Below are 20,541 nucleotides of genomic sequence, written 5' to 3'. Positions count from 1 at the left end.
CATTGCTTTATATTCTCACTCTGACTGTCTAATCAGGAAAGTGTCTATTGTCATGGATATGAACTACCCACTATCTCCACTACCAGCTTGGTGGATATGTGCATCCTTAGGCAATGTAGAAATTGCCTCATGTTTACTGACAACCACACAATTCTCAAACAAACTGATATAGTATGTGAGAGATGTATTTACACAATGTCACTGGAGGTGAATCTCTCACATAAAAACCCTCCTAATGTTAATAAAGTTGTCAGTAGTACACATGCTGCACCCATCACACGCAATTCAATGCAGACACATAGACCCACATATGCTGAGGCACATAAATTTAACCATCCTAAACCCCATAGACCTCCTCTATGAAGTACACATAACAAACACCTTCAGCAACCCTGAATGCACTCTTTCAAAACAACACTCACATCAAAACACACAACCATATCTCATGGAGCCTTTACTTCTAAGCCTATAAGGCAAGCCACCACAAAATCTAACATTCTAGTAATCTGAGACTCCATTGTGAGACACACTGATGTCCTTCTCACCAGACTGAGTATAAGAAAGTCACGGTCAGTTGCTAGCAGTGACCAGGATTTGCCACATTACGCACCCACTCATGTCATTCGATCACAAGTAGCAGTATGACTCAGTCATAGTCCATGCAGGTGTAAATGACCTGAGATGCACCTCTCTAGACTGTATGAAGAGAGATTTCATGGAGCTCTCGGAATATGTGTACCAGGCTAGTATGAGCCTAGCACTGAGAAGAATTTTACCTTCTCCAAGGATGATGCAACAATATGAACAAAAGATGACTGACTTTAATAATTTGCTTAGTTTTTGATGCATTCTAAATGGGTACAATATTTGTCATCATGGAAGGAGATGGTGAACAGACCACAATGCTTTGCCAAGGGAAGGTCTGCACTTCTCCCAACAAGGCTTTTGAATATTAACTAAAACATTGTCCTCCCCCATAGTGCCTTTTTTAGGCAATGCCAAACTTAAAGAACTTCCAACACCATATCAAAACCAAGAAAATCTAAAGGTGTTACTGCTTAATGGTTGGACTCTAAACAAATAAATTCTGCTCCCTAGTATCTCTCTTCACCCAAGAAATGATGATGTTTGTGCAGTCACTGAGATATGGTTTAAAGCTGCAAAGAGCACATCAACAGTCAAAGTTATCATACCTTCCACACATTTAGTCCAGCTACTACACAGACAGGGACTAAAGGTGAAAGTGTGTCGATTTACATCAAGAATAAATATACCTCAAGGCTGGTCAAACAGGACAATGCACTTGAACTTCTCAATATTCAAATCACCACGGGCAAAATTCAATATCACTGCTTTGCAAGATATGACCCAGGAAACCCATATCATTTTTTAGAATTTAAAAAGTCCATAAAACATGTGGGAGAAACAGACAAATGCAGGTTTTGTAAAACCAAACTGGAAACAGTTGTACACCTTGTTGCTGGTTGTGGCATACTAATGGCAGAAAGACTGTATACTGAAAGGCATAATAATATGGCAAAACCATTGCACTGGGGATTGTGCAAACATTATAATACTGAAGTAGCTGAAAAACACCGGAAGCACGAGCCACAACGTATCACAGAAAATGATTATGTTTACATCACATGGGATCACCCATTAACAACAGTTCAAAAGACAGATGTGAGAAATAAGATATAGTGGTCCATGAAAAGAAGACAAAATTGATCATTGAAATACCCAGTGACTATGGTGTCTTGTGTACAGAGAGACACAAAGTCATAAATATCAGAATTTGCAGACAGAAATGACAGCAATGTGGAAGAAAAACAAGGAGCAATGGGTCTTATGAAAAAGACTCTACAATCATATTTAGATGTGTTACTAGTACGTGCAACTCCATGCAAATTGCAGGAGTCATTAGTGGGTACATTGTGGTTGCTGCAAAGGGCACTCTTGGCTGACATCAAAGTTTGAAACAATACTAATTTCATGAACTTTAATCATACTTTGACTTAGGGATGAGGTCCATTCCCATCATGGTATTAGAACCTCAAAAGATTTGGAGACATTAAAAAGGGAGAGAACTGATGAGAGAACAACAAAATAGTTTTCTTACTAAATGGGAACAGTCAAGAAAGAGAGGAAGAAAAAGTGCAAATTCTGATACGAATTATTGAAATTTTGGATGCCAGCAGCAGCTTCCCAATGGACAACAAAGAAATATAGTGGGCACAAGAGTAACCTTTGGGACAGTAAGTGACTGTATGTATTTATTGCCTTCATTGAACTGTGCATATGGGTTTTATAATTTTTTTGAGACTGATGAATCACATCTCTGTTATTAATTTATCTGTTGTAGAACCTACAGAGATGCTACTGAATGTACTTGTGGTTTAAAATTTGTTCCAATAGTAATCCTCCAACTTTATAAGATGAAGATTGAATTATTTAGATTTATGAGAAAGGTGCACTTAATGTGTCACTTTGTTGATACGAATGTATGTGAAAATATGACTACAATAAATTAATTTTTGATGTTTGATAATTTTGAGGATGATTTTAATAACTGTGATAGTTTAGATAAAAGTTTTTATTCATATGTTTCTGATAATGATAGTTATAATGCTTATTATAAATTGGATTTATCAAATATTCAAATCAAATGTTCATAGTAAAGTGATTTTATCCCTCCTATATTTAGGAGATTGAAACAATTTCTGCTATGATAGGTTATGCTATTGAAAAGTTGTTTTAGGGTTTTAATAAATGTAGAGATAAGATTAAATACAATATGTCTAGGACAGAATGCTTTGATTTGAAGTAAGTCAGAAGAAACATTCGATTTTCAAACCATCCAATAAGGGTAAGAATATTGTTTTAAATTATAAACAGCATCTGGATATGCATTGCAAGCATTTGATAGATAAAAAAATTAGATTATTGAAGATTATTGATAAATATATTTATGATAATGCTATAAAATGTTTTAGATTTATTATATAAGGGTGTTAGATTAGGTTGTTTTGTTGAAAATTATTTATGCAAGGGTTAGATTAGGTTGTTTTGTTGAAAATGATTTATGCAAGGGTTAGTAGTTAAGCACCCAAGAATAGGCACCTTTTATTGTCTTCCTAAAGTACATAAAGATATTAACTGTTCACTGGAAGACTGATCATGTCATATTGGGGAGCTATTTAAGTAATTTACATATATTTTTACATAATTTTATTTATTTATTTCTTATATAATTATATGAAAAAATACCATCTTCTGTTAGAGAAACTTATGGTGTTTTGAATGTTATTAGTGATTTGGTATGGATAGATGAGATGTATTGGATTTCTTTAGATGTGGATAAGTTATATAACACTTTTAAGCATGGGTATGGGGCAGAGGCTATCCATTAAAACCTCAGCTTTGGCCGGCTAAGATCTAGCTGTATTCAACTGGACGTATAAGAGAATTTAAGCACCTTTTAGCTGCACTTTTTTCAAATAATACAGTATTTAAATTGATTTAATTGTGTTGCATGAATATTAACTGAATTGGAAGTTTTGACTCTGTTCTTCAGTTAGTGCTTGCTTGAATTTTATTGTCTGTTAGTAATTGTAGGTGTGCGGGTAGCCACATTCTTTGATTTCCTGTCAATGCTTATTTAAGTGGTACAGTTTGAAATATTTTCTGCTTAAAAACCTCAGCTTTGGCCGGCTAAGCTCTAGCTGTAGTCAATTGGACGTATAAGAGAATTTAAGTACCTTTTATTTGCACTTTTTTCAAATAATACAGTATTTAAATTGATTTAATTGTGTTGCATGAATATTAACTGAATTAGAAGTTTTGACTGTTCTTCAGTTAGTTTTCCCACCCACCCTCACTGTTTCTGTTTTGGTGTTAATCTTAGTGGCTTGGAAACTGCCCGCCCCTCTTGTACATTTGTGTTTGGATACTCCTTCTGGGCCCATCTCATTTGCTCACTCAACTGAGTGCAGTGAGATCATATTCTGATTTCAGGCACTCGTACTGTGTACAAAGAGAGCATCTGGGAAAGAGAACAAAAAAAAACATTTTAAGCTTGTTTCCTGCCTTTCCTGTTAAGTGGTCTAGACTGTTTGTAGGCTTCTGAGCCCCAAGCCCTTTTGTGTTGCAGGGAAGCCTTCTAGTTTTGTTTTGTTTCTTATAACTAGCCAGTTCTCTATTTTCAGCACTCAAATCTGTTTCTTTGAACTCAGCACTTGTTCAGAACTCATTGTAAGCACTACATAAGCTGCAAATTACTACAGCACTCAACTTTCCTCACTTGTCTAGTGGAAAGCAGTTTTAAGTACTTAATAAATAAGCACCTATCCAGGCATGTCTAAGGGTCAGCTCCCAGTGATTTCTCCTGTCTACCTGATGAATCTGGGCATCTTGGGGCAATGCAGCAATTGCCTCATGTACACAGACAACCCTCTCCTCCTACCACCCAACACTACAACCTGTGAGAGATGCACTTATATAGCCAAACTGGAAGCAAAGCTCTCTGCACCCAAGACTGGACTAGACAGTCAAGAGGAGAAGATAAGCACTTGCACCACACCACACCACACTCATCACATAGTCCCTCAAAACCTACACCACCAAAACACACACATAGAAACACAAAACACACACCTACAGTCACGGAGGCTCTCAATAAAAACCTGCCCAAGCATCAGGGACATCCAAAGCATAAACGCAAGCAAACTCCACCCCCCAACACAACCCAAATGATACATAGCCCACAAACTCAGTGTGCCACTCAACCACAGCCCATAAGGCATAACAATGTACCCAACACTCTAGTCATAGGTGACTCTATAGTCAGGCACACTGATGTTCCACTCACAAGACTAAACAAGGAGAAAGTTACTGTCAGCTGCCTGTCAGGTGCCAGGATCTGCCACATAACACATGCACTCAGGTCACTCCACAGTAAGTACAAATATGACACTGTCATTGTCCATGTTGGTGTGAATGACCTGAGACGTACCTCCCTGGACTACATGAAAAGAGACATGGAGGAGCTCTCCGATCTTGTATCCCAGGCAGGTATGACCCTAATCCTGAGTAGCATCCTGCCATCACCCAGAATGATACCACAGTACAAGGACAAAATGATTGACTTCAACAATTGGCTAAGCTTCTGGTGTCATTCTAAGGGGATCCAGTATTTGTCTGCCTGGGACGACATGATCGACAGACCACGATGCTTTGCCAAAGATGGCCTGCACCTGTCGCCTTAGGTTTCCAGATACTGGCTAAGGCTCTTGCCACCCCTATAGTGCCTTTTTTAGGCAAGGTTCAAATGACAAAGTCACTACCATAACAGGTACAAGCAAGCAAAATCTGAGGGTAATGCTACTCAATGCTAGAAGTCTAAACCTCAAAATCCACTCACTCGAGGCACTTCTTAAAATGGAGAACATTGACATCTGTGCAGTGACAGAGACCTGGTTCAAAGCTCCAGAGAGCACCCCTGAATTACCAGGCTACAATTCATACCACACCTTTCGGCCACTTAACCCAGAATGATGCACTAAAGGCGGAGGCGTGTCCATATTCATTAAGGATATCCACATTTCCAGGCTAGCTGCACAGCATAATGCATCCGAGATTATCCAAGTGCAACTAACATTGGGCAAGATCGCAATCCAAATTGTAGCTTGCTACAGACCCCCCGCCATGCCCCAGGATTCCCACTTCTCATTTCTTGATACACTGGAAAGTATTAGGGTACAACCCAACACCCTAATAATGGCTGATTTCAACTACCCCACCATTAACTGGGAAAACTACTCATGTACCAACTCTTTTGCTCAACGATTTCTAGAATTCATAAATTCCAACGCCTTGGATCAACTTATTTACACCCCCACCAGGGGCAGCAATACCAACATGGGAAACCGGTGTTCCACACCAGAGGTCAATTTCTTGTTGGTCAGATCCGACCACAAGCTAATCAGCCTAGGCATCCACATCCCACCCCCACCCCCAATTAGAGAAATCATCGTAAAAAACTTCTCCAAAGCCAACTTCACACTTCTTAAGACAGAAGTGGCAAACTTCACGACACCCATGCAGATGGACAATAGAGGTATGACTGCTGAATCCTACACAAATGCACTTTATAAGCACTTACACGAGTGCATGGATCATGCTATCCCTAATAGAACCAAGATGTTATCCTCCAAAAAAAGGAAGCCAATCTGGTGGTCCTCTGCCATAAACAAACTCTACAACAGAAGAAAGAAACTGTTGCAAAAAAAGAGTAAAATCTCATGACTGGAGGAACTCCCTGGTCAACCTCAGTAAGAAGCTGAGATCCCTCATAAAACCCTCCAAAGCTAGTTACAAAAACAAAATTGCCACTGACTCTAAAGACAACCACAAAGCATTCTATAGCTATGTCAAGAATCTCAATGGGAACACTCAGATCTGCTCTGAGTTACAGCACAATGGCGCTAAATATACAGAACCAACTGATATTGCCAACATCCTAGCAGATAGGGTCAGTGCTAACTTTACCCCCCTCTCCCCCCTAGAGGGCCCATCTCTATACCGGAAGAATGCGCAGTTCCTATAATCACAACTACACAGGTAAAAAAAACACTCTCCAAAGCCAAGAACACAGCATCCATGGGACCTGACAATATCCCAGGCTGCGTTCTACATGAACTACAGAATGAACTGGCACCCTACCTAAGTACCATGTTCAATCATAGCCTCACCTCAGGCTTTGTACCCACTGAATGGCGCACTGCGACGGTTATCACACTCCACAAAGGGGGAGCCACGATGGACCCCGGGAACTACTGCCCCATTAGCCTGACGAGCCTGGTCTGCAAGGTCATGGAATGTATCATCATGGAACTCATAAACAAAGACATTGGTAATCTCCAAACTCTGGACCCTACCCAGTTTGGATTTGTAAAAGGCAGATCATGTCTCCTAAACCTGAATGACTTCTTTGAAGCAGTCACCAAAGCCATAGATGAGGGTAAAATGGTTCACACAGCTTATCTAGATCTCGCCAAGGCTTTCAACACCATCCCCCACTCTGGAATTATAGATAAGCTCACTAAACTAGGTATAAATCCCTATATCACAAGATGAGTTGCCAACTGGCTCACGGACAGAACCCACACTGTGAAAGTAGCGGATTCCAAATCCGACTTCAGACCACTGACAAGTGGAGTACCACAGGGTTCAGTCCTGGGTCCTCTCCTGTTTGGTATCTACTTCTCTGAAGTGCAGGCTAACACAGAAGGTCTTTGGCTAACAAAGTTTGCAGATGACTGCAAACTAGGAGCCATAATCGAAACTCCTAACGATGTGGACAAACTACAAAAGGGCCTCACTGAGACAGATACCTGGTGTCAAAGCCATGGCCTGAAGCTCAATGCCAAAAAGTGTATTGTCATCCCCTTTGGTAAAAACTCTGTACCCATGAACTACCACATAGCTGGTAGTCTACTTAATGCCAAAAATGTGATAAGAGACCTTGGGACACAGGTGTACAGTAGTCTCTCCTTTGATAACCAAATCACCACAGTGGTCAGGAAATCCTTCTACGTGGCTCATCTCATCACAAAAGGATTCTCATCCAGAAAAAAAGAGGTCATTGTTCCCCTCTACTTGTCACTCATTAGACCCATTATAGAGTACAATTCCCCTTTTGGTATGTACCTCACAAGACATCTACAACAACTGGAAAGACCACAGAAATACTTCACAAAGAGGATTACTTTCCTCAAACAATTGCCCTACGCAGACCGTCTCAAAAAACTACAGCTTTACTCCATCGCATATCGCCTACTCAGGGGTGATCTCTGCCTAACATACAAAGCTATGTCAAACCCAGAGCTGTTGGACATGCTCCACTTAAATAAATCCCAATCCCTCCGAGCTACACGCTCTAGGAACCCAAACCTTGTCACCACAATAAACAGAATATGCTGGAGGGATAGATTCCTGTCCCAGAGACTTCCCATACTCTGGAACAGACTACCTATCTATGTCAAACAGAGCTCCTCATTAGCACTCTTCAAGAAAAATCTTGATGATTGGATGGGAAATGGGAAATTCACCCCAGGGATCACTTCTGTGGCTCTGCTTGACAGGGGCACAGGAAAATAATTTTCTTGGGTGGCGAAAGCCAGGGTATATTTTTTGGCTAGGCTTATATAGGCCCTAGGGCCAATAGCCTAGTACCTACTTATGAACCTATGATACACTCATGACTAATTATGTCTTTGAATTACAGATGTTTTGTCTGATTGATAATTATTTTATGTTTGAAGAGAATGCTTACCATCCATTAAAAGAGACAACAAAGGGCATCTTTCCCCATGTACGCTAATTTGAACATGAGTATATATATATATATATATATATATATATATATATATATATATATATATATATATATATACACACACAGGATGTTGTTAATAAATATGTAAATGGTTATAGATTTTTTTAATGACTTAATATTTGTTGTCAGCATGGTAGGGAATTCATGGGACCATTTATAAAATATTTGAATAACAATAGACAGACTAAGTTTCAATTTTAAAGGGGTCATTTTTGAAAAGAAAGTGTAATTTTTGGATATATTATAGATTGGTAATATAGTTAAAACAGAGATGAGATTACAGAGAAAACACACAGTTACCATGATGGTTATCACCCCCCTTATTTGATGAAGACTTTATATAAAAGGGAATTTATCAGAATTCGGAAATTGAATAGTAATTGGGACAAGTTTTTGTAAGAAGCTAATTGTACAGTAAAATATTTGCAGGTTTAGCTCTTTGTTGTAATTTTTTATGCATGTTAATTGCCCATTGTCAACAGTGTTTATAATTATTTAGGCAGCCACAATTCAGTTATGGCATTCCATCAGTCAGCAGTATGATTTGTGTAATGGAATATAAGTGCTGATCAGTCCTTCCAACTGCAAACCTGCAAGCAGTATCAGTAATTGTTTAAGTATCTACAATTGAAACTGGGCCTGCATAAATGATTCAAAATCTGCTTATAATATGTGAGTGGTAGTGTGTGTGTGTGTGTGTGTGTGTGTGTGTGTGTGTGTGTTTATGTGCCTAAGAGCTTATGTATGCATGACTGTGTATGTATGTGTGTGTGTGTGTGTGTGTGTGTGTGTGTGTGTGTGTGTGTGTGTGTGTGTGTGTGTGTGTGTGTGCGTGTGTGTGTGTGTGTGTGTGTGTGTATGTGTGTGTGCATGTTAGTGAGTGTGTGTGTTCATGCACGTACATGCATGCACGTATGTCTGTATGAACACTTGTTCATAATACATATCATAAAATTAAAAATAAACACAGTTCTTACCACAAAACCATTATCTTGATTATCTTCCAGTGTCATTCCAAAATTCATGTTGCTGATTTCCCTTGAGATATTCTGAAGAGTGGCATCTCCTGGCAGCAGTCCAGAATTAGCAAAGGAAAAAAAGAAAAGACACATACTAATGAGATGATGCCCTCTTCTTTTCAGCATCATGTGTGAAAAAAGCAGTGAAAATGTTTAGTTTTCAGTGGCTTACCTATATGAACCCTGGCACAGTTCCTGTCTTGTCCAATACTGCATCTGTACACATCTCCTTTTCGGTTATCTACAGTCCCTTCCCATGGAGCACTGACTAACATCCTACAGAGAAGGACAAACACAATGATTAATAATGATTGAGAACAAATTTTGTTAAAAAACTTTGTACAAATTAAGTGATAACATTCTGTCTCAATTTCTTTATGTTGTGCAGTCACCTGCAAATGTAATGGTGTTCATTCTATATAAATACTCCCAAATAAAACACAGATTTTGACCATTTTTCATAATGGCTTGTACCCTTTATGCAACATCATTCAAATTTCTAATAACCTTCATAAATTGTACCTGCATTTGTTTTTTCAACTGTTAAAAATATTTTGAATACCATATTTCCCTTATACTGTACAACCTCAGTACTTGATGGTCAAGTAATAGATTTAGTTTAAACTATCTTGGTAAGTTACAAAGCAATGCAGATCTGTCTTGAGTAATCTGGTGACCATTCTACAGCCATGTGTTTCTTCTGACACTATTAGATAATGTATTGCATTCTGTAACTTTTGGTCCTAACCTAACACCTGATGTTGTAATAGGTCTAGATTTTCTTGAAGATAATATGGAAATTGTGTTAGATGAGAAAACAGATGGCTACTCTGTGGTCTGAATAATAATAATAATAATAATTATTATTATTATTATTATGTTGTTTTGTTATTATTATTATTATTGTTGTTGTTTTGTTATTGTTATTATAATTATTATTGTTGTTTTGTTGTTATTGTTTTGTTGTTATTGTTTTGTTATTATTATTATATTATTATTATTGTTGTTTTATTATTGTTGTTGTTTTGTTATTATTATTATTATTATTATTGTTATTATTATTATAATATTATTATTGCTGTTTTGTTATTATTATTATTGTTGTTGTTTTGTTGTTATTATTATGGTTGTTTTGTTATTATTGTTGTTTTATTGTTATTGTTTTGTTATTGTTATTATATTATTATTATTATTGTTGTTGTTTGTTGTTATTAATATATTATTATTATTATTATTGTTGTTATTATTATTTTTATTTTTAAAGGTAGCAGGAGAGTGTCAATGGCAGCATGAAGACCTGGTAAAACTCACTGCTGACCAGATCATATGCTTCATGTAAGAAAGGGAAGGACAGCAGCTTGACAACACTCATAAGAACACACAGTGCTGTTATTAAGTTAGCGAAAGAAATTTGTATAGAAACTGATAAAGACAAAAAATATATGTAACTACCTCCATAACAAACAAAAAAATATTAAGCTAGTGAAATCAGTCACTACAGAGACTAATAGGAAAGAATTTATAGTATATAATGCAGGACCTTGTCAGAAGATTCCAGTCACTAAAATAGTGAATGAAGTCTGTGTGGGAAAACAAAGGGAAGACTCTACAGTAATAAACTCATCAAGAAAAGAAAAAAAGAGAACATGAACAGAGCCCTAGATTTACTTCTTTAAGGTTAAAACAGAGAGCTACTAGGAATTAAAGCTCACAACAGCAGACACTTACAAACAGAAGCTACTAAGGGAAGAGTTAAAGAACTGCTAAAATTAAAAGCAGAAGAAAATCTGTGCCATAAACTGACTCTTGCAAATGAAGAACTACAAGAAGGAAGACCTATACCTGTACTTTTAGGTGAGGCTGTAGCTTCCACTTGCCACCTCATATCAGAGTATAGATGGAAGTACAGATGAAAGTGTCTGTGACTAGTGGATTTGCAATGACAATTTTAAGAAAGCACAACGGGAGGACAGTGCATTAATCTGAGCCAATGACAATGTATTCACAATAGAGTCAGTAGATAAGTAGGGCAGGCCCATCCTATACAGATATTTTGAGCTAGATAATAACATACTAAATAGTGTAAATAAAGGCAGAGAAAATAGCATGCTGACTGTTAATTCTACAACCTGATACTTGTGGCAAAGTTGGGAAATAGTCATATTTTTGGGAGGACATGAGGATGGCTGAATTTTCATAAGGATTTATTGGATTTATTGGATTACTGTAATGAGCAACATTTCATATTTTTATGCAGCATGCTCAGAATGTCAACAGACTGTAGCACATTTTGGATTCAGAAGTCTGCAGATAAATATACCTTTAATTGAGATTCCATTTGAGCAGATAGCTATGGGTCTTGTAGGCTCATTAGTAAAGCATATTTCCAATAAACAGAGCCACTACAAAAGGCTAGTGTTGTCAAGAACTAAACAGGCAGTATTTACTTTTTTCAGGGTTGTACTTACAGACACAGGAACCCCATTTATTTCCAGACTAACACACCAGTTTGTCAATGTTTTAAAGTAAAACAGTTAACAACTTCTACGTATTACTACCCAATCAACTCCAGTATAACCGACTCATAGTTATTCATAAAATTCTCTACCAACCTAGCAGTACACCCATTCTGACAAATATTATCACCCCCTACAGTAACTTTGCATCCCTCCGCTCCTCCAACAGAATGCTAGTTCAATCTGCCAAAGCCAACAACTCAGCCAGAGAATCATTATTCTCCAACTCTGCTGGTAAAAAATGGAACTTACTCCCCGCAGACTTTACCACTGCATCCTCCTTATACCAATTCAAAATATCCCTAAAGAAACACATACACATGCATTGGCTATGTCCATGTCTAAACCCAGACTAACCCAATAAAAGCACAACTCACACAGGAGAAATACCCAATAATAATAACTTCCTGAACCTACAAGTATAATCGTTCTAAACCTTTTCTCTACCCAAACTACATAGACTTCTCAATAACCATTAAGGCATAATTATAAGGATGGGGACTTGTTATCCTAGCCATTCTAAGGCTATGTTTTAACACTTTCACGTGTAATTTCTAACAACTTCCCTTCTTAACTGACCACCTTTTCCCTCGTTTGTCATCCTTAAAATCAATCTGTGTAAACATTTTAATCTATACACTTCAATGCTGTTATATAATTTGTGCACATATTTCATTCTATAAACATTCAATGCTGCTAAAGTTCAATGTAACCATGACAATTTTTGTCACTTATTTTTAATTTTTTTAAATTTTAAACTTCAGTGTAGCCATGACTATATATTGTCGCATATGTTTCTTTTTTTTTTTTGTACATGTGGAGCTTTTCTCCTCGGGCCTCCGCTGAAAATGGACATGTATCCAGTTGGACTCTCCCAGTTAACAAATGTAAAATAAAATAAAATAAAATAAATAATTACACTCACATTGATGAGTCAGTGGAGTGCTTTAAAAAAATTTAAGTCTATGCTAAACAAGGTCATAGACGATGATGGTAAAAACTGGGATTTGTTGTTTCCTTATCTATTGTTTGTTGTAAGAGAGGTACCATAAGTCTCAAGCTTGAGTTACTACATCGGAAATATCACTCAGGCTTGCTGGACAATATTAAAAAGACTAGGTGGGTAGAGAAACCTTCATTTAAAAGTGAATAGTACACTACTCAAACTTACAAGCTAAACTGGAAATTGTTAAGCCAAAAGTGAAAACACATATGCAAAGGACACATACAAGAAATACAATAGAGGGTATTTAACAAGAGGACCAAACTCAGGGAGTTAAAAGCAGGACACAAAACATTGGTGTTAGTCAACTCTACTGAGAAAAAATAAAAATAAGGTAGCATGAACCATTTGAGATAACAGTGAAAATGAATGATGTAAACTACAAAATAAGACTGGAAACAGAAGACCAGCGCAGCTATATCGCATGCATATTTTAAAAGCATGGAGGGAAGCTGAAGCTTCTGCAGCTTTTTTTCCTAAAGACAACATCACAAACATGTATGACCTGTTCTGTTCACCCTTGCTATGCTCAAGCTCACTCCACTCCCTTAACCTACCACATACCACCAGCACACTTACACTTATACTGTTCTGAACCTACATACTACAGGTAAACACCAATTAGATCAATACCAATTACCTCACTCTCACTATCAATATCCATCCCTAACTCCTATCATCCCATAATCCCCTGCACCCAAACAAATTACTAACATGCTTGTCCACCTCACACCCACCATACTCCTACTAACCATACTTCATACGCACATTCTACCACACTGAGCTACAGCACCAGCTTATCACTTCATTTCTCAAACTTAACATGCTATTTCTATGTAATCTCACTCAGTATTTACCCTATCACACCCCTGTCCTGCATGAAATACATAACAAAAATAAAGCATATCAACCCCACATTTGTGACCCTAATATTAAAGACAAATACAGAAAATAGTCCTACTATATCTACTCTACAACTGGAGGTGATAGCCACCCCAACCCTGCACCCTCTCACCAAGCCATGTATTAACCTATCAGTCCTATTCTACTCACCCAGACCCATTTTCCTTCAATTAAACAAGACAGCAAACTTCAGTTCATGAATCATAATCTATGCACTATCAACAAAACAAATACAGATCTTCACGCATTCATAGCAACACAGTCTCAGACATACTTATAATAACCAAAATCTGGTTAAGACCTTACAATAAAGATGAAGAAATTCTCCCCCAGGTTATAATAATCTAGTAAGTGATGGACAGTACAAAAAAGATAGAGGTGCTGTCATCTTTTACAACAATAACTTAAAATGTAACAAACAGCCCCAACCAAATCCCAATTTGTGTACTGCTATAATAATTATCTCATTTCTTCAACTAAACAACCGTAACAACATTTGTATCACAGCAATATAGATCCCCCCAGATAATAACACCCCAATTCTGGAAGGCATCCTAGGCTGGATAAATAATGAAACCATGATACTAGGCACCTTTAACATAGACTACTCACTAATTAACTCCAAATGTCCCCATCTAAACGTTAATCTTTTTCCTTTTCCCACCTAATCATCTCACCAACTAATATTGAGAAACACAGTAACAAAAAAATCAGTCTTAGGCTCCTTTATAATAACTCTTCTGCCAAAATTAACACTGATGGATGCCTTGCAGACACTTTCAGTGACCACCAACCCACTTTCACTATGAAACAGATTAAGCACAACTCCAAGCACACAGTCTTCAAACAAGTATGAAAACTCAACTCCTTTAACAAAGACATATTCATAGACTATTTCCAGAAGTATAATTGGAACACTCTAAAAATATTACCACTAGATGAAGCCATGAACCCATTCAACCATATTTTCCTTAACATCTTAAATGAACTAGCTTCCATAAGAAACAAAAGAGTAAAAAGGAACCCTGCCCCTGGTTCTCAAAAGACAATATGCTACTCATGAAAAACAGAGACAACACCTGGAAAATATGGTGTGGAAATAAATCTCAGCAAAGCTGGCAGAATTTTAGACAACATTGAAGTCACAGTAAATAGAAAATCTAATCTGACTACTTTCAAAGCCACCAGAACAAACACTAAAAGAATCCCAAACAATTGTGGACAACCATAAAAAGACTCCTGCACCCTGGCTAAAGCAACACCCCATTACCTACCACCAATAATACTGACTCTATACTCACCAAACTCAACAACCATTTTGCTCAATCTGTTTTGTCTCTTCTCCATGGCAAACTACCTTCTTCCATTATTGTACCTCTCTCTCCCAAATCCTCTATTCCTTCTCATTGCAGTCAGTACCTAATGCTGTTGTCAAAAAACATAACAACTCAGCTGCCACTGCCAACATGTTACCTCCTGAATACCTGAAGTTAACTGCAGATGCCATCGTATATCTAGTTTCCATATTAGTCACTAGGTTTAGCACTGAGTCCTATGTCCCATCCATTTTCAAAAGAATCTCACATAATTCCACTACCTAAAGGTGGAAATAATACTAGCCTCTCCAATTACTGACTATTCGCAATACCATCATCACTATCCAAAGTATTTGTGAAATGTATATGCTCTCAATTGCTAACCACCCTCAACAATAATGTCTTCTCCTCCACACAACACAGTTTCCGCCCATAACTACTACTGCCCTGCTCAATTTCTCAGAAATCATAAATTCATTACAAAACAATGTTAACCTAGTATCCTCTCTTTTCTTGACATGTCAAAAGCATTTGACAGTATATTATACCAACACCTATTATGTAAACTACCCTCTGACTCTCACACTCTATCACCATCAACCATTTACTGGTTTCACATCTATCTTTCTAACAGACACCAAGTGCTAAAATGGAAACATCACCTCTCATCTTTTCTACCTGTCCCATCTGCTTGATTTGGTGATAGCTCAGGTGGATGCAAAAGATCCCACAGCACTTATCAAAAAGAGCAGTGGAAGATCCCCTAGTAGTATAGGTACCACCTCAGGTCATTCCTGCAAACATGGTACTAGCCTAGTGAGGCTAACCAAGTCAACAAAGGATAAATAAATAAAATAATACATACTATAAATACTTTATTTTATTGTATATTTTTTGTTAAGGCTTCCTCCACCCATTAAGCCTTTATGAATCACAGCTATTGTGTTAGGTGATATGATTTCTGTTTATATGAAATGGTTAGTTGCAACTAGAAGGCATAGATTTAAGTATAACATAAATCTGGGAGCCTTATGTGTTAAAGTGTTTTTATAGTTGGTGGCTTTGCAGTTGCCTGCCCCTAGTGTAAATTTGATCTGGGACCCTCCTCCCAGTCTAGTGTCATTACCTCATTCTACCCAGTACAGGGAGAACATTTGAGAAGGCCAATCAGCTTAGTTTCTGCTACTCCTTTCTCTCTTTCCTTTCTCTCTTTCCACTTAAAAATAAATAAATAAATAAATTTTATCTGATTTTACTGTATTTGTGTTTCTTCCTACTTTATTTTGCTTTTGCATCATCTTAAAAGTACTCAATTGTATTTATTACTGCTTGGTGTAACTCATTCTAAGCCTTTTAGTTTAAGCATTTGGGCTTCAAGCCAGTTGTTTTACATTAAGAAGGTTTGTGGTCTGCACTGTAGTCGCAGAACAGGTAGCTTACGTCCTTCTAAGTTGGGAACTGCTGATTGAGGGTTCAGTGTCTGTTATTCTAAAAGTGTATTAATTCTGGTTTAAGCACTTGGGCTTCAGGCCAGTTATTTTACATTAACAGGGTTTGTGGTCTGCACTCTTGTGGGAGGAGAGGCTGGACTCTGCCCTTCTGAGCTGGGAATTTCTGGTTAAAGGCTTATAGTGCCTGCATATTTGAACTGCTTCTTACTGAAATTGGTACACCTTGTTTGCTGTAGCATAGACTAGATTCAGGCCTGCTGAATCTAGCTTTGTTTGTATAACTTGAGCACTAATCCAGGCATTCTTTAAAGTATTCAACTGTATTTATTACTGCTTGGTAGTAACTTGATTAAAGTGTAGCTATCATTCTAAGTCTTTTGGATTAAGCACTTGGGCTTCAGACCAGTTATTTTACATTAGGAAGGTTTGTGGCCTGCACTGTCGTGGCAGGACAGGTAGCTTACATCCTTCTAAGTTGGGAACTGCTGATTGAGGGCTCAGTGTCTGTTATTCTAAAAGTGTATTAGTTCTGGTTTAAGCACTTGGGCTTCAGACCAGTTATTTTACATTAAGAAGGTTCATGGTCTGCACTCTTGTGGGAGGAGAGGCTGGACTCTGCCCTTCTGAGCTGGGAATTTCTGGTTAAAGGCTTATAGTGCCTGCATATTTGAACTGTTTCTTACTGAAACTGGTACACCTTGTTTGCTGTAGCATAGACTAGATCCAGGCCTGCTGAATCTAGCTTTGTTTGTATGCTTGTTGTTTGTTTGCTTGTTATTTCCCTGAAATGCTAATTCCACCTAAAACGCGGCTTTTTAGCACTTCTGTGGATCCCTAGTGATATCTGCATTGCTTACTGTACTTATTTCCTTGTTTCACTTGAAAGAAAGTTACTGTTTGTCGTTTTTGCATTTAAGTTACCTGTAACACATTGCATTTAAGTTAACAGGCACTTGCTCACTAAAGCAATTATATAAGTCAGCACTAAAAAATGATAAGCACTATACCCTCACAAACTCCCCTTGAGTACCTTGTTCCCCATTAGCCCTTTTTTTCAATTATAAAGGAATTCCCAATACTATTCTAGCATGTCCAAAGGTCAGTTGTCAATCTCCTCTCCAGTCCAGCTGGTGAATCTGGGAATCTTGAGGCAATGTTACAACTGCCTCATGTACACAGACAACCCTCTCCTCCTCCCAACAAATTCCAACAAATGTGAGAGATGCAACCATATAGCCAAACTGGAGGCTAAGCTCTCTCAACTCAGTACTGGAGTAACCAGTCAGGAGGAGAAGGAAACCACACTCACTACAATTCCAGTCTCACATAGACCTACCACGACAGCAAACCAAACACATAAACACACAAAAACATACTCGGAGGCTCAAAATAAAAATCTGCCTAAACAGCAGAGACCTCCAAAGCAGACACCCAAGCAACCGCTACCCCAAAACAAAACACATGCAACACATAGCTCACAAAGCCAGTGTGCCGAACAGTCACAGCCCTTAAGGCTAAACAACACACCTGATACACTTGTAATAGGTGAATCTATCGTCAGGCACACTGACCACTCACCAGGCTGAACAAGGAAAAGGTCACGGTGAGCTGCCTGTCAGGCGCTAGGATCCGCCACATAACACAAGCTCTCAGGTCACTCCAAGGCAAGTACAAATATGACTCAGTCATTGTCCATGCTGGTGTGAATGACCTGAGACATACCTCCCTTTACTACATGAAAAGAGACATAGAGGAGCTCTCTGAGGATGTAGCCCAGGCCGGTATGACCCTGACCTTGAGTAACATCTTGCCCTCACCAAGAATGATGCCACAATTTGAAGACAAGATGATCAATTTCAACAATTGGCTTAAGTATTCGTGTTATTCAAAGGGGATCCAATGCCTGTCAGCCTGGGATGACATGCTCGACGTGCCACGATGCTTCGCTAGGTACGGCTTGCACCTGTCTCCCCTGGGCTTTTGGATATTGGCAAAGGCTCTTGCTACTCCCATAGTGCCTTTTTTAGGCAAGGCTCAAAAGACAAACCCACCTTCATAGGTATCATAAAGAATAAGAAACTAAGAGTAATGCTACTCAATGCCAGAAGTCTAAACCTCAAGATGCATACACTCAAAACTCTCCTTAGCATGGAGAACATCGATATCTGTGCAGTAACAGAAACCTGGTTCAAGGCTCCCGAGAGCACCCCAGCACTACCAAGTTATACCTCATATCATGCTTTTCAGCCCCAAAACTTGGACTGTACCACAAAAGGAGGGGGAGTTTAAATATTCGTCAAAGATACCCACACCTCCAGGTTGGTGGCACAGCATGAAGCATCAGAGACTATCCATGTGCAACTAACAGTGGGTAAAACTGCCTTCCAGTTTATAGCCTGCTACAGACCACCCTCCCAAACCCAGGAACCCCACTCGGCCTTCCTGAGAACACTGGAAAATATGAAGGTCTCTCCAAACACCATTATATTGGGCGACTTCAACTACCCAAATATAGACTGGGAGCATTACTCTAGCTCCAACACCCTAGCCCAAAGGTTCCTAGAATTTATAAACTCAAATGCTATGGAACAACTTGTTACCACTCCCACAAGAGGGGAAAACATACTGGACCTGATCATCACCAACATGGGGACTCTGTGCTCCAGACCAGAAGTGTATCCCTCACTGGTAAGATCAGACCATAAACTAATCTCACTGGATATTCACATCCCGACCCCAACCCCTGCCCAGAAAACCACAGTGAAAAACTTCTCTAAAGCAAATTTCACACTCCTCGAAACCGAGGTGGAATCCTTCAAAGCCCTCGGGCCTGTGAAAATTATGGCCCAGACCGCAGAATCCATTATAAACGCATTCTTTGAACACCTTCAGGAATGCATGGATCATGCAATCCCAAATAAAACCAAGACCCAATCCTCCAAAGGCAAACGTCCTGTCTGGTGGACCCCAGCCATAAACAAACTATACAATAGAAGGAGGAAGCTACTACATGATAGAGCAAAATCCCAAAAAGGGAAGGCATCTCTGATCAGTATTAGCAAAAAACTACGGGCACTCATAAAATTGTCTAAGGCCAGCTTTGAGAGAAAAATTGCACAGGACACTAAGGATAATACCAAGGCTTTCTTTAGTTATGTTAGGAACCTGGATGGGAATTCCCAGATATGCTCAGAATTAGTCCAAAATGACAAAAAATACACCGAACCCACAGACATTGCCAACATCCTAGCTGACAGGTTCAGCGCAAACTTCTCCCCCCCTCCCCACCAAAAGGGCAAATATCTATCCCAGCAGAGTGCTGCCCCCCTGACATCTCAGATGCTCAGGTAAGAGTTGCCCTCTCCAAAGCAAAAAACATAGCATCAATGGGACCAGACGGTGTCCCTGGCTGCGTCCTACATGAACTCCAAGAAGAGCTAAACTTAAACATAAAACTACTGTTCAATCTCAGCCTTATTACAGGATATGTACCCAAAGAGTGGCATACAGCAACACTGGTCCCTCTCCACAATGGTGGTGCCTCAACGGATACTGGAAACTATCGCCCCATAAGCCTGACTAGCTTGGTCTGCAAAGCTATAGAAAGGATCATCATGGACCTCATAAATAAAGATATTGGGGACCTACAGACACTGGATCCTACCCAGTTTGGCTTTGTTAAGGGCAGATCCTGCCTCTTAAACCTGGTCGATTTCTTTGAAACTGTCACCAAGGCCATTGACGAGGGGAAGGTGGTCCACACAGCCTACCTGGACCTCGCAAAAGCCTTCGATACAATACCCCACTCGGGCATTATAGATAAGCTCACCAGCTTAAATATAAACCCATATGTCACTAGATGGGTTGCAAACTGGCTCAGGGACATAACCCACATGGTTAGAATTTCTGGAGCCATGTCAGACTCCAAACCAGTTACA

At 38.7% G+C, this 20,541-nt stretch overlaps 1 protein-coding gene across 1 annotated transcript in view; it reads right to left on the bottom strand.

Annotated features, from left to right (window-relative positions):
* Window positions 1-20,541, bottom strand: part of ITGA10 (integrin subunit alpha 10) — an 837,220-nt gene that overhangs the window by 571,268 nt on the left and 245,411 nt on the right. Inside the window, exons 3-4 of the mRNA XM_044079978.1 lie at window positions 9,587-9,690; window positions 9,373-9,461 (exon numbers count right to left, since the gene is read on the bottom strand). Of these exons, the coding sequence (XP_043935913.1) occupies window positions 9,373-9,461; window positions 9,587-9,690 (193 nt within the window). The remainder of the gene's footprint in view (window positions 1-9,372; window positions 9,462-9,586; window positions 9,691-20,541) is intronic.

The sequence above is a fragment of the Protopterus annectens genome, chromosome 8.part0, assembly GCF_019279795.1.
Source record: "Protopterus annectens isolate FY-2018-M chromosome 8.part0, PAN1.0, whole genome shotgun sequence".
In the NCBI taxonomy this organism is placed as follows: domain Eukaryota; kingdom Metazoa; phylum Chordata; order Ceratodontiformes; family Protopteridae; genus Protopterus; species Protopterus annectens.
Note: the sequence above shows the minus strand (reverse complement) of the source record. Positions and strands in the feature narration are given on the sequence as shown.